This window comes from Danio rerio, chromosome 19 (genome assembly GCF_052040795.2).
Source record: "Danio rerio strain M-AB ecotype USA chromosome 19, GRCz13ab, whole genome shotgun sequence".
Lineage (NCBI taxonomy): Eukaryota > Metazoa > Chordata > Actinopteri > Cypriniformes > Danionidae > Danio > Danio rerio.
Window position 1 is genome coordinate 36,650,001 of NC_141039.2, and position 14,365 is coordinate 36,664,365.

Sequence of the window (14,365 nt, forward strand, 5' to 3'; positions counted from 1 at the left end):
TTTTTTTCCTACTATGGAAGCTGATGGGTCAAAATATCATCTTCTGTGTCCAGCATAAGAAAAAAGCTCAAATAAAAACTTTAAATGAAGAAAACGAAAGAAACCCCCTTTTTAATGTTTAAAACCACACAAGGGAGAATAAATGAGGTAGTATTTATTTTTTGGGTAAACCATACCTTTAAATGGCTTTTCAATTGTAGCATACAGTGATTTGATGGTTGCTGTATCTTTTACTTTAATAAAGTTAGCAGCCTTAACATTTTGCTAACATGCTGAAACCAAAATGAATGTGAATTAAGCCTATACTGTAAAGAACATTGCATTTAAATGAGACACTCCGGGTTGCACATCACCTGGAGATGCCAGACCTCCTGCTGCTCTGTGTGGGAAGAAGAGAGGCTAATTTTGTTCGATAACTTCCTTTCTTATTCTCTCATGTTGAGAAAGCGAACACTCACGCTGATCATGTGCTCTACAGGAAGTAAGTCTAATGCATTAGATGCCATTACACAGAGTTCACAGATCAGCTGGCTCGAATTCAAAGAGATGCTTTAAAGGTGTAGTTCAGACTATTAAAAGGTAATTTTTTGAATGCTAAATTTTTCCTTGTGACTTTAATGCGTAGAAATGGCTGTAAGTAAGCGATGCGTGGGCTGAGGCTCCTGAAAAGTGTCACTGGGTGCTTCTTATTTCTTAATTGTGTGTCTGTGTTTCCTGTCCCCGTGTCTTAGTTGTTCACTGTTCAAACGCAAGACAAGTGTTCAGAGATGAAATGTGAGGAGGGAGGGACTGAAGCAAAAAGTATTTGTACAATTAGAGATGCACTGATATGCTGAAACATCACGCCGGTTTTGAAGTCGGCATGAAATTCACCATGTCTGTTTTCTAAATGCACATTATTGATATTTTGATGAGCGATTCATCCACGAATGTGTCTCATCTAAGTTCCTTCATGCATTTTTTTAGTTCATCATTTTTAATCAAAATGTCAATCTTCCGGTGAAATGAAAGTCTTCTCTCTGGTGACACATGCTGAACTTTTCCAATCATTTAAAACCCTTTTCTTTTTTTTCTTAATAGACTGCAAGCTTGCATTTAGATATACTGTAGCTCTGACTAATCAAAATGCATCCTTTGGAACTAAATGAAAAAAATATATAGAGTATTAAAACTTCACTAGCTGCAAGTGAATTTACTTCTCTCTAATTATGCATTAAGAATTTTGGAGATTTTGATTTTGAGTTTTAGATTTCTCAACACAGGCTCATTGTGAAAATGTATCCCCTTGTATATTTCTGGAGAGCACAAATTATGTAGCCAGAGCTACCTATGGCTGCATTTTGTCTTTAAAATGAATGCTATGGGGCTTTATGATGCCGCCGATGGCTTCTGTTTCTTTTCACACTACCAATTGATTGCTTACCTCCATGTGGACGTCTTTTCCGCTGTTACCAGCTTGCCCAGTAGCTCACCACATATGTAGGCAGACTTGTGTTGCAAAAAGGAGTTGATGGCACTGACAGGATTCAAATTGGCCAGGAAGGTTTCCAGAAAGCAGGTAAAACAAAAACAAAAGACAAAATGTAAAAAAAAAAGTTAATAATTGGGGGAGAATGTGGTAAGATCTGAAAACGTAATAAAAATCAGGTGAGGGTTATTTTTTTCTGGTATGCATTTTCTGGATTATGTCAATTGGTGATTTTGAAAACACTATCGGTTGGGTTTAGGAAAGGGGTGGATGGGGGATTGGTCGGTTGGTCAGTCAGTTGACAGCGGCCTCAGGTGGATTTACGGGCAAATGACACAAGTGAAAAAGGTTTGACATCTAAAAAGCATACACAGAAGCCTCTAATGGATTGATGAAAACAAAATCTAAAAAAAAAGTAGCTCCTGGGACATATTTTGCACTGTTCAGAAATGTATACAGGGGTATGTATCAATAATGAGCCTGGATTTATTTACTTAGAGCAATGGTTTTCAATTTGTCGGCCACGGCTGTCCCGTGGGCCGTGACAGTAATACAGAGGGATCCCCAGCTGTTATTAAAGGAGTTATTTCACACAACAATGCAAATTATTTTATTAATTACTCACCCTCATGTCATTCCAAACCCTTGAGAGCTTTGTTTGTCTTTAGAACTTTTTAGATCTTGACAGCTCCTTCATCTTCCATGGACAGCAACGATCCCTGCTCATATTGTATGCATATTATGGTTTTAATATGTATACAATAGGATTCTCATAGCTAGATAATTCTCCCAATAGAACCACTGAGAGATATGGCCTATTTTGAGGATGTTTTTTGGCATTTTTCTGGACTTTGAACAAGCTGGGATGGTTGTTGTATATAGCGGATGAGGGAGCTCTCAGATTTCAAATAACAAATCTTAATTTGTGTTCTGGAGATTAACAAAAGTCTAGTCTTTTCAGAAATTTCAGTAATTCAGAATAGATAACATTTTACAGCATTTAGAAAAATGCTTTTAACAAAAGTCCAGTCTGAATGCAAAGGTCTAGTCTGATCTCTCTGCCTGATTTTTTCCGCTGATGGTCAACCCACTCCTGACATCAGGACCTAAGTATTTCCATTTATTAAATGGGATAATTCACCCCCCCCCAAAAAAAAAAAAAATCATTAACTACCTCTTTCTTTTCCATTCTGATGCTCTGTTTGAACTGCAGCAAATCTTCTTGACCATGTCAACATGCAATTGGACAGGTGTACCTAATAGTGTACTGTATATACAGTATTTATTTACTATGCAACCAACATTCTTCAATATATTGTCTCTTGTGTTCAACAAACTAAAAGAAATTCTTAAATTAAAACCCCACGAGGGAGAATAAATGATAAGTTACATTTTGGGATAAACTATAACTTTAAGATGTGTCAGCCAGAGTTTAAAAAAAGGAGCCACCCAAGTTTATTATTCTAAAAGAGATTTAAAAGCAAAGTGCAGAGGCAACCGTTCCCTCGTGTGGTTTCTTTAGTCCTCATGGAGAAAACACTGTTGTATCTGAGAGTGCATTATGCTCTGACTTTTCCCCTGTGAGGATGGAGCATTCAGCATGTCGGCTAGTCTCTGCTAAACAAAGATTAGAGCAGTCTCCAAGAGACCCGTTAATGCTCAGTGAGTCCATAGGTGCATTTGGATTTAGTAGCACTAGCATGATAAAAATCTGTAATTGGCAGTACTAATCTTTGTGTTTTGACCAACAAGCACTTGAGCTGAGATAAGTGATTGGGTGATGTGCACGACTCTTAAAGGGGCTCTATTATGCACCTTTTTACAAGATGTAAAATAAGTCTCTGATGTGCCTAGAGTGTGTATGTGAAGTTTCTGCTCAAAATACCCCACAGCTTTGTAACTGACCTTTAGGTTTTGATTTTAATTGTGCCATTTTGGTGATAGTGGCCTTTAATTCAAATAAGATGTGCTTTTTTCGAAAGAGGGCAGAGCTACAAATGCCTATGTGTTAGCATAGTGGCAGATTAAAAAACAAGACTAACCTCCTATGTTAATAAGGGAGAGGTTGTCACTAATATATAATATACTTGTATATTTATTACCACCTTCGAGGAATGTGGGGGTCGCAAATCACTGGCTTTGTTATTTTGGAGGTCAGCGAAGTGGAATAAAAACAACATTCCCTAAACACTAAACACAAGGACAATGAAACTAGCACTGGATACCTAAGTTAGGCAGGCTACCAGGCTGTCTAGCATAACTTTCATGTGTTTTTATTAGGGATGCACAATATTATTTTGTATTATTATCTACTTCACATGCCTGCTGTCTGCTACTGATTTAGTTAATGTTCGGTAATGGGAATACTTGATTTATTGCTTTATATATTATGTAGATTTTATTTATATAAACTATAGTTGTTTATATGATCCTGTTTAGATCCTTAATTGGCCTAGCTCCCTCTTATCTTTGCAACATGCTTGTCCCCTACATCCCTACTCGCTCATTACATTCCACTGCCTACTTGCTGTCCCTCAGAACCGCCTCTCTTCAATGGGGGGCAGATCAGTTAGTATTATTGCACCCAAACTTTGGAACTCTCTACCACGTTCACTCCATTCTGTTAATAATATCTCAGAATTTAAATCTTTACTTAAAACTCACTTGTTTTTTGAATGTTACACTTCGGATTTTATAAACTGACCACTTTGTTTGATCAACCTGTACTGTGCATATTTGTCTCCTAGGTCTTGTTTTGTATTTGCAGTTTGTTATATTTGACTTCTTGTATGTTTGTGAACCAAATGGTGTCTTTACTTGATTACTTTCTTTTGGTTTCTTTTAATGTCTGTTCGTACTTCGGATCTCTTTTTGTTACATGCTTTGTAAAGTGTCCTTGAGCTCTGGAAAGGTTTATGGAAAGGTATATAAATAAAAATGTATTATTATTATTGCTATTATTATTATAATTATTATTGCTATAATAATAATAATAATAATAATAATAATAATAATAATAATAATAATTTATATACAAGTTATTTAAAAAATATATAAAAGTATATTAAAGTATATATATATATATATATATATATATATATATATATATATATATATATATATATATATATATATATATATATATATATATATATATATATATATATATATATATAGTTTATTTATATAAAAATTAAGTTGTCCATAGAAAATAAAAGTTTGTGATTAATAAAGTGTAGATATCAGATAAAGATAAAGATAAAGGAGTTATAGGTTTTAAAATAAATTCAACTGTTCACCTTATGCGTTGGGTTTTTGTTTTTGTAATCATGCAGGAAAATTAAAGAAGTAATAAATGTAATTATCTGCTAATATATCGGATATCAGTCTCCAAATCTTGAGTTTTCATTCTTGGAACTCCATATCGGTGCATTCCTAGGTTTTATCACTCTTTCAAATTGCATATCTCTGTGTTTTCTGCATTGTAAATATCTTTAAATATTTTTTGAAAAGAGGGTTTAACATATAGCACTGATTTTTACAATCTTGTCTGTAGCTTTAAATTGCACAAGGCCTTTCTATTTCAATGGATTATGACTGACGATCAGTGTTTTGTCATTGTGAATGTTATGCCAATGATATAACCTATACTTGATATATCTTTATGGTTTTAGTTGTGTTCTCTGCTGTTGTTTTACATTCAGAACGGTTTTTAAAACACTTATCATTATTGTTATCATGGTTAGTGTGAATGGCCTTTATTCTAGAGTTGGCCATTGATGTGAAAGCAGGATTCCGATTTGACTGAGGCAGCGAATCAGCTAATATGCTGCACAAGAACAAATTGCTTCTTTGGTTTGTCAGATAGTCAGCTCTTTGATCTCTCATTTCTGAGGAGAGGGTTGAGTTTTGTTTTAAAACAGCACGCCAGCTGCAGTGTTGAAATGATTCAGATTCTCCGCATTATCCTGTTCTCTTGTGAAATTTTCTTTCATGGACAACCAGCCTTTTGGGGGGGACTTAATGTAGTTAGTGACATTATAAAATTGCAACCTTCTAGAAATCACAGGTTTGGAACAATCAGCTTTTCCTATAGCTGAAAGGTTTGTCCTTCTGGCATTCATCTGGATAACCTAAGGGGTTTCGGTCCCTGTAGAATGGCTCTATCTAGAATTTTTATGCTTAAAAATTGTTTGTATATTCATGTTAGGATGCTATCAAATATGACTAAGCAGTGCGTGCGTGTGTCTGTCTGTGTGTGCATGTTTGTATGTCTGTGTGTGCTTGTTATACAAATTTGTTTAATGAAATGGCCATGAAAAAGGCTTATAAATCACATAGAATAAGTAAACTTAGTAAAATATAATTAAACATAGAATAAACGGGAAAGATTAGTTGTAGGACGATACAAATACAGTTTATACTGTAAAACAATGGAAACTTATGGTTTGTATCCACAATACACAAAAACAAACATAATCTGTGTGTGTGTGTGTGTGTGTGTGTGTGTGTGTGTGTGTGTGTGTGTGTGTGTGTTTGTGTGTGTGTGTGTGTGTGTGTGTGTGTGTGTGTGTGTGTGTGTGTGTGTGTGTGTGTGTGTGTGTGTACTATACTTTTAAAGATGTGTCTTTTGCTCACTGAGACTGTCTGTATTCAATAATAAATAGTGAAAATAAAAATAAAAAATAAAAAAGTATATAGCAATAACCACCCACATAGCAAAATATCTCTGGCCCACACAATCAGCTTTTGCTTGGCCCACATGCCGCAGTGAATTATGGTACATGACTGGACCAACTCTGGCTTCCAGACAATGGCCAAACATAGTCCATATCTGGGCTAAGTCTCAGTGTTAATAACCCATAATGGAGTCTGAACTGAGCCAGATATTTTGGTGTGTCACGACTAAAATTAAATTGATAAACCCATGAATCATTGTGCTTTAAGCTTGCTATAGGTGTGCTTTTTCTCAAAGCAATCTGATTGGTAGAATTTTTTTTTTAGAAAATAATAAAAATGTATTTTAAATGTGGGTCAGGATAGGCCAAACTTACATTGCATTATCAATTATCAACCTCTGGGCTAAATACTACATTTTACATTTTACATTACATTTTTGGCCCAAGTATAATGTGTCACCTTAAAGACGGTGCCACCTCTGCCAAACCAGGACCATGTTTGGCCCACATGCTGTATGCCAATGTTGGATGAATGTCTGCTGTGCCAGATTTATGCCAAATATGGGCCAGAATTCTTTGCTAGCTGGGCAGTTTTAGTATGTATGTCAATTATTTTACTTTTTAAAAAGTCTTATTATAAAAAAAAAAGTAATTAATTTTATGGACAACAGTATTTACAGTGTGAATTCAGTTGGATTGAGTGACATTTAGAGTTTTAATATTGGGACAATGTGCTTGAAATGTATAATTTAGCCCAGATTAATCAACATGTGAAATTCCTTTTTTTTTTTTATGAGCTTACCCAAAGATGAAACTTTGAATGCAGAAGATATTCCTAGCTACAGTATTTGGTGTTCCACAGAGGAAAGAACCAACATGCAGTGCAGTAATGGCCCATTTCCACTGAGTGGTACAGTACAGTACGATATGATTCGGTATGCTTTTATGACCGTTTCCACTGTCAAATGGTACCTAAAAGTGAACTGTACAGTACCACTTTTTGGGCACCCATTGCAAAGGGTTCCTAGCATGGCAAAAGGGTACCAAAATTGGAGCTAGAAGCGCTGCTGAATGCTATTGGTTTACAGAAAAGAGTCACTCGTGCATACACAAGCAGAAGAATAAAAACAAAGAAACCGCCATTTTTAAATACACAGCAGAGACATTACATTGTTAAACTATATGCATATAATAATGAGCCATGGTTGACCCGAGCTCAGTCAAACCTTGTAGTTGTCTTGATATACAGCCACAAATCCAAGAAGAACAAAATCTGCCGCATACTGTTTTTGATTTGCTAGACTGTTTAAAAGTGCGAGCGGTTTCACTTTCTCCAGAAAGCTTGTGATTGTGCGTCTATATTTGAAATAACAAACATCTTGAGCTGATAATAATAACATGTGCATGATCATTAAAGTGCTTCTGACATCCAATCGTTTCAGAAACGGACAAACATGAAAGTGAAGTGCGAAAAAGCAAAGCAAATGATTCTGTCACCAACCTAAAACATAAACAAACTGCCATGTTTAACTATTTTGATCACTATTTGGACTATTATGAACTCGGAATGACTGAATTACTTTCTAACAAGAGGTTACATGCTAGTGTAGATTAAGGCCCAATCCCAATTCTATCCCTCAGCCCTTCCCCTTTCCCCTATATCTCATTTTGCGCATGCCCGTGAAGGGGTAGTGGTGTCCCAATTCTCTTTAGCTTGAAGGCGTAGCACTAAGGGGTATACATCCCTTCAAACGAAGATTTTTCAGGACCGTACATTTGAAACCAAGGGGTAGGAAAATTTTTCCTGAATACACTAGCTCCAGCTGCACCCGGAAGTAAGGAGATCCACTAATTATTATTTTTTTGTCATTATTACGAATTTTTACAACAAACAAACACGTTTTAATATATACATAATCGCGTTCGTGTTTTACCGTCATGCTTTTAAAAAAGAAAATACTAAAATAAAAACCGCTAAATTTCACAATCTATTCGCGATCTTTAATCCCTAATAATAACTTCTGTACAGCAGTCACACAACATTCTGACACTCGATGATACTGGAATACCCTGTCAGAAAAGGCTGGGAATGGGCATTTTACTGTGTTTGCTATAATGTTAATGTTGCTTTTGGTGTGTTTATATTAATAAATATGGTCACTTTGTAAATGCACAGTACTGTTATGATCTTATTACCACGTTAGATCGTTATGATAACATAATACATGGCTTCAGTGATTTCCTGAAGATAAATACCAAAAAATAACACAACTGGAATCACTACAGCAGTCACCATAATCTGAACACCTATGAAGCAAGAGATCGTGAGGACATATGATGACGTGTACAGGTGATGTAGTGCTGTCCCAATTCTTAGGGGTAAATTTTGAAGCTCTTTCCCTTAACCCTCGGTAGCAAGGGCTAAGGGGAAGGGGTAAGGGCACAAAAATAGAATTGGGATTGGGCCTAAAGATACAGATGAGAGGTTTGCACTGACTGTGGGCTTTATCTTGTGTTGTTTTTGAATCCATATAAGGACTAAATGTATGCTGTGCAAAGTTTTTCTATAATAGGTAACATATCAGAGACTGTAAGGGTCTGTATGTTTTCATATATGTGCATTTATATAATTGCAGATGTTACAGTAGGCTATTTTGCATCATCATTGATCTGCAGTTATAATCAAATCATGTTCATAGCAAAGTTAGTAATGAACTTTGTTTTGTGAGAAGTGCTTCTCACGTGACATGTGAATGACCTGTACAGCTTTCCTTTGACTTTTCCTTGTGTGAGAATGACGTCTTGCTTATGGCAAGCCCCCCAAAAGGGTACCCTTTATGCAGTGGAAACACAAACTTGATAAAGATGACCCATACCGTACTGTACCAGTCAGTGGAAACGGGCCATTAGGATGAATAAATGATGACAGAAATGTATTTTTAAGGGGCGGGGTGAACTTCCCCTTTAAGAGCCTTTAATTGAATGTTCTGACATTCCACAGGCATGACATCACTGTCCTCAGACTGACTTCTTCTTTCAAGATTGTCAGTGAGGAAATAGCTTTTTTTGAGGCAGGTCTAAAAAGAGCAAAACCAGACCAATCTAGATAGTGTCTATCTGTGAGTTAATGCACACTTGGCTTCAAAGAGAATCGCAGACTACTAATCTGTGTCATTATCAAGAATCGTAACGTCTTATCTTTTCAGTGCTGCAATTAACCCTACGTTGATTAACATCAATAACTCTCCTAGAGGACACAAAATCATTATATTAGATTACTTCAATCCTTCGCAATCCCCTTTTATTCGCTCGTGCCCGCTATAGAGGCAAAAAATGGATGCTCTGTTTGCCTTCCTTCCCCTTGAAAGCCAGAGCAGGTGGTGTGATTATGTCAGCTCTGATGTCTGCTGTCAACTATAGTTTTAGTTCTCACATTTCACATATAATATAACAGTGTACACAAAAGTCTGTCTGTTACCTTGTCTAAACAGGTCTAAATGTTTCTAACAGGGTTTAATGGAATTCATCAAAATGTTAGACTGTTGTTATTCACAAGTTCTCTGCCTGTCAGGATGTATACACACCAGCGGGCCTTTGTGCAAAGAGGAAGAGAATTAAGACGTTTTCTCCTCTACTTGATAAACTCAACTTGATGTATCCGTTAGGAGGTTCAGCTGAAGAAGAATTGTGAAAATGTGTGAAATGATGTTCATTTTATAGGTGGAATGAATCTATTTGTGATCACACATAAACTTTTAAAAGGATAATTCACGTAAAAATAAAAACACTTAGCCTCATGTTGTTTTATACATATCTTTCTTATATTTCCTTTCCCTTTTATTTCTTGGTGTGAATTGACTTCCATTGAATAGAAATTATGTGTGTATGGAAAAGCGTGTGCATGTGTGTGTCTTCCTTGTATTCCTATAGTGGGGACCAAATGTCCCCACAAATATAGCTATATCAGTTAATGTTGAACTTTGTTTTTAGTTTCCACAGAATCAAGTATTTTGAAAATGTAAAAATGCTAAATGCTTTCTGTTAGGGGTGGGTTTAGGGGTAGGGCTAGGGTTGGGGAAAAGCATATACAGAATTTACAGTCAATAGCCATGTTTCCACTATCGCGCCTAAAGTTAGCATGCCAGGGTGAGCTAGGGCCTAGCAGGGTGAGCTTTAGGTCTCTCCGGACATTTGGGCTGAATGTTTGACGGTGTCTACCGAATTGAGGATGTTATAAAATAAATTTTATATCGAATTATTACTGGACAATTTCTCCGTTTCTCCGCTAACTCCGTTAGTGGGGAGACCACTCGATGCACAATGCCAACAGTCAGTCGGTGAGTAAACAAATATTATGAATGAAAACACATACGCCTATGTGTATAGACATATAATGTACTGCTGTATGGTAACCGCTGCGTTAACCTCTAAAATGGAGACTAAGCCGCAGGAAAGTAAATGAATGAAGGAATGAATGAATGGTTAGTTTTTACAGACTCTTCTTTTCTGTCCTTGTCCGATCCTATACTCTCACATTATCTTATCTATCAGTGTTGTGTAAACACTATCTAAATACTTTTTAAATACGTATTATAAACTACACCTGTTGGTATGTTGAAGCAAGATATATAAACATGAATATCTACCTGAAAGTCTTGGAAAAGTCATGGAATTTGAGTAGAAAATCGTGTCTCGTGAATAGAGCCTGGGTGTCCTGCGTGCCTCATAAAACAGATCTAACAAGCTATGCTCTCTTCAGCGCCGTGTTGATGCGATTACGTCAGCTCTTCATTCACCAGAGCGTCCACAAATGAGTCGAGATGAGACACTCTTCACACATTATAGTAGAGGTCAAGAGGTCACGGCCACTGCTCGCTCAAGAGCAGAAGTCAATTCCATTTCATCCGCAATTCTATTCACAGCAGAAGCCATTCAGCCAATCCAATCCAATCCCAAGCAATCTTCAGGCAGACCTCCGATGTAGAGCAGAAGTGTACAGAACTTACACATTTATATTGAGTTGCTTCCTTGTGCTCTTGAAATGCGGTTTACTGTTAGCGCTATATGTAAATAGCAGCTTAAATCACCTGCAAATTCAACAAACCATCCATATAAATCTTCACAAAAACATCAACATGCAGCTTTTGAAAGATTACATTTACATTCACTATTTCCCTTTAGAAGTTGTGGCCTCGCAATGAAATTCTCATGGAATTGAATGCGCAGCCACGTAGCCGACAGACATTTTATGACTGTAAGCAAAAGCGTGTGCTCCTTTAACAAGTATAAGACGGCTTTTGCTATTTGAACTCAAAAGCATTTCCATATGTTTATCTCCGAGAGACTAACAACCCTCAGGATGTATTATAACCGGAGGAACATTTGTTAATCTACTGATGGGGGCACTGGCATAAAAATCATACCATGATGTTCCCAGGCTTGTTTTTCGCTCCAGCTGAGGCTTAAAATGCTCTGCCTGGTGTTTGACAACATTAAAGAGGGCATGTTTTGAGCGAAAATGTCTTCAAACGGGTGAAGCCTCTTTTAAATTGTCCCCTTTGAAAGCTTGAAAAGATATAAACACGCTTAGTATGCAATATTTGAACAGTGCGTAGAAGAGCTTTACATGATTTTATTAGCATTTGTGTATCTGAAGGCAAAGGAGAGCTAAATGGTCACATGGTCTGATGTTCCATTGATTCCATTTTATTATAGTTAGTTTTCTGTAATGTGTTGATTCTGTAGATGTATTGTGTATGTAATCTTAAGTTTGTTAAAATTAGTTAGTAAACATGAATAATTAATTTCTCAGCAAAAAAAAGTTTAGAGCTGCCACATCCCAGCAGATGCACAACATCATAAGACATTAATATTAGGCTAAATTTACTTTTATTTTGACATCCAATAACGATGTGAAACGACGTTGATATTTTGTTGATTTTAGGTTGTGTTGGAAAGCAACCAAATTCCAAAGTCGAGCCAACATCTTAAACCAGAAGTGCCAAAAGAAGGGCCTGCGGGCCAAATTTGTCCCACGGAAACCTTTGGTTTGGCCCACCATTCCATCTGAAAAGAGAGGGAGAATGATGGGGAGTTGGTTGGGGCGAATGCCTTTGACAGAGATCGTCATTTCAAATTTAACCTTACCTTTAGTTACCTTGTTTAATTAAAGAGATACAAAAAAATAATAATGTTTAAATTAAATGGTGCAAATGAACCAGACTTTTAAATGTAAATACTGTCAGTTGACAGATAGAAGACAATGCTTAAGAAATTGGCGAGCAAATCAAGGCAAAGGCAGAAGCAGCTTGACTTGTGTATTCAGCATTGAACTCCATTGTGTTATAAATGGGATTGTTTATGTTTTTACTATAATAATTACATTATAAAACATCAAAAATGATACTGTATCATTAATTAATATATTTTACAGCATCTAGTTATTTTTAAATATTAGCAAATAAACTACCCATGGCAATTTTAACCCTTTAACAGGCATCATAACCACCTGGTTGACCATATATCCATAGATTATCATTAGCCCCTTTCACACATACAGACCTTTGCGGAAAATTATCAATTTTCCAATTTTCCAGAAAGGTCTGTATGTGTGAACAGGCCCTTTTTTAAAAACACCGGTAAATTTGTTCCGCCAATTTTTCTGGAAAAAGAAGTTGTAATGTTACCAGTAATTTTCCAGAATGCTGCACAACGCAGAAGTAAAATTGCCGGAAAGAGCGCTTTCACGATTAGAATACGCTGATGTGTGCCAATCAGAACATTTAGACACATTCACATCTGCGCTCTAAATGAAAATAAAAACCTTTGAATATTTTTCCAGCCACATTTAGCTGCTAGATGTTGTTTTTCTGTTCCTTCTTAATGCCAACTGTTTAAAAAATTATCGATAAATTGCTTATAATAAGCCATTGTTTCTTTACCCATAAGCTCTGCTTCCTCCAGTTGCTTAACCCGTGTGCCAGAGAGTGCCAGCACACACACAGATTTTACATGCGAAAATGTTCCTTCATATGTTTTTTTTATTATTATTTTTTTATTGAAGTTGTTCACAATATTTATATATCCACAGAGTTTGTAATGTAGTTAAATGTTTACAAATACAAGGGCAGCCGTTTAGAGCTCATTTCTGGTTAATGTTGTCAGAATTTATCAGTATTTTAGAATGGATGTGTGTATGGTCTTTACCAAAATTTTTAACATATTACCGGTATCACTGTGTGAAAGGGGCTATTATTATCTTAATTGCTTACTACTATTTATCGGAGTTTTGTCAGTATGTTAAAGGGTTAATATAATACAGTTTGGTATATTTAACTTTGGCCCACAGCCGTCAATCAAGTTTGGGCCTTGATAAGAAAAATTTTAGGCACCCCTGTCCTAAACAAATGTCATTTACAAAAACACACTTATTGACACATCGAATAGTACACACACACAGAAATAGAAATAGTATGTTTCATACAAAATATGTGTGTAATAATGTGTGTTAAAATAATAAAAAAGAAATTGTGTAGTACAGTGTGTGTATACTTTGCTGAATATGAAATAATACTCTTTTATACAGTATGTGTAACAAGTGAGGTAAACTTTAGCCTTACATACAAAAAACAAGCTGAAATGTTGAAGTTGACCATCAGCAGTGCAAAATGGCTCCAGTCACCACAACACTCACCAAAGGTGTGAGATCTGTCTTTTTATAGAGACGTGTTGATTCATTCACACCTACACTCTAGACTCCTGCAGGCACACGCTGGCTATGAGCCGGACACTTGCCTTCAATCCACCATGAAGCTGAATGTGAACACAGCCTCAGTCCAATTACGCCATAAAGCTGTATTAAACTTTATAAGCACTTGTATGCACTTTAATTTTACTGTACAGTATACTATGATCCAATATAATGATTATTTTGTTTATTTATTTATAATGACTTTTGACTGTTTAAGCTGATATGAGCTGCGTGTATTTTGTTTTGTTTTGAAAAATGCCACTTTGTCTAAATTGAGCTTTGTTCTTCTTTTTCAGCTTTCTTTTGCGGCCACTACTCCTGTACTGGCAGACAGAAAAAAGTATCCAAATTTCTTCAGGACGGTCCCCTCAGACAACGCTGTGAATCCTGCTGTGGTGAAGTTTCTCAATTTTTACAACTGGAGCCGGGTGGGAACCCTGACACAGGACGTCCAACGCTTTTCCGAGG

The 14,365-nt window shown here is 36.2% G+C and overlaps 1 protein-coding gene across 3 annotated transcripts in view; it reads left to right on the plus strand.

Annotated features, from left to right (window-relative positions):
• The window catches only part of gabbr2 (gamma-aminobutyric acid (GABA) B receptor, 2), a 378,463-nt gene that overhangs the window by 209,714 nt on the left and 154,384 nt on the right, over nt 1–14,365 (plus strand). For 2 of the 3 annotated variants that reach the window (XM_087294607.1, NM_001144043.1), the window contains exon 3: nt 14,194–14,364. In XM_087294607.1, coding sequence (XP_087150733.1) covers nt 14,194–14,364 — 171 coding nt within the window. Of the gene's footprint in view, nt 1–14,124; nt 14,365 lie in introns of all 3 variants that reach the window. The other variant, XM_087294608.1, reaches the window with a different exon arrangement.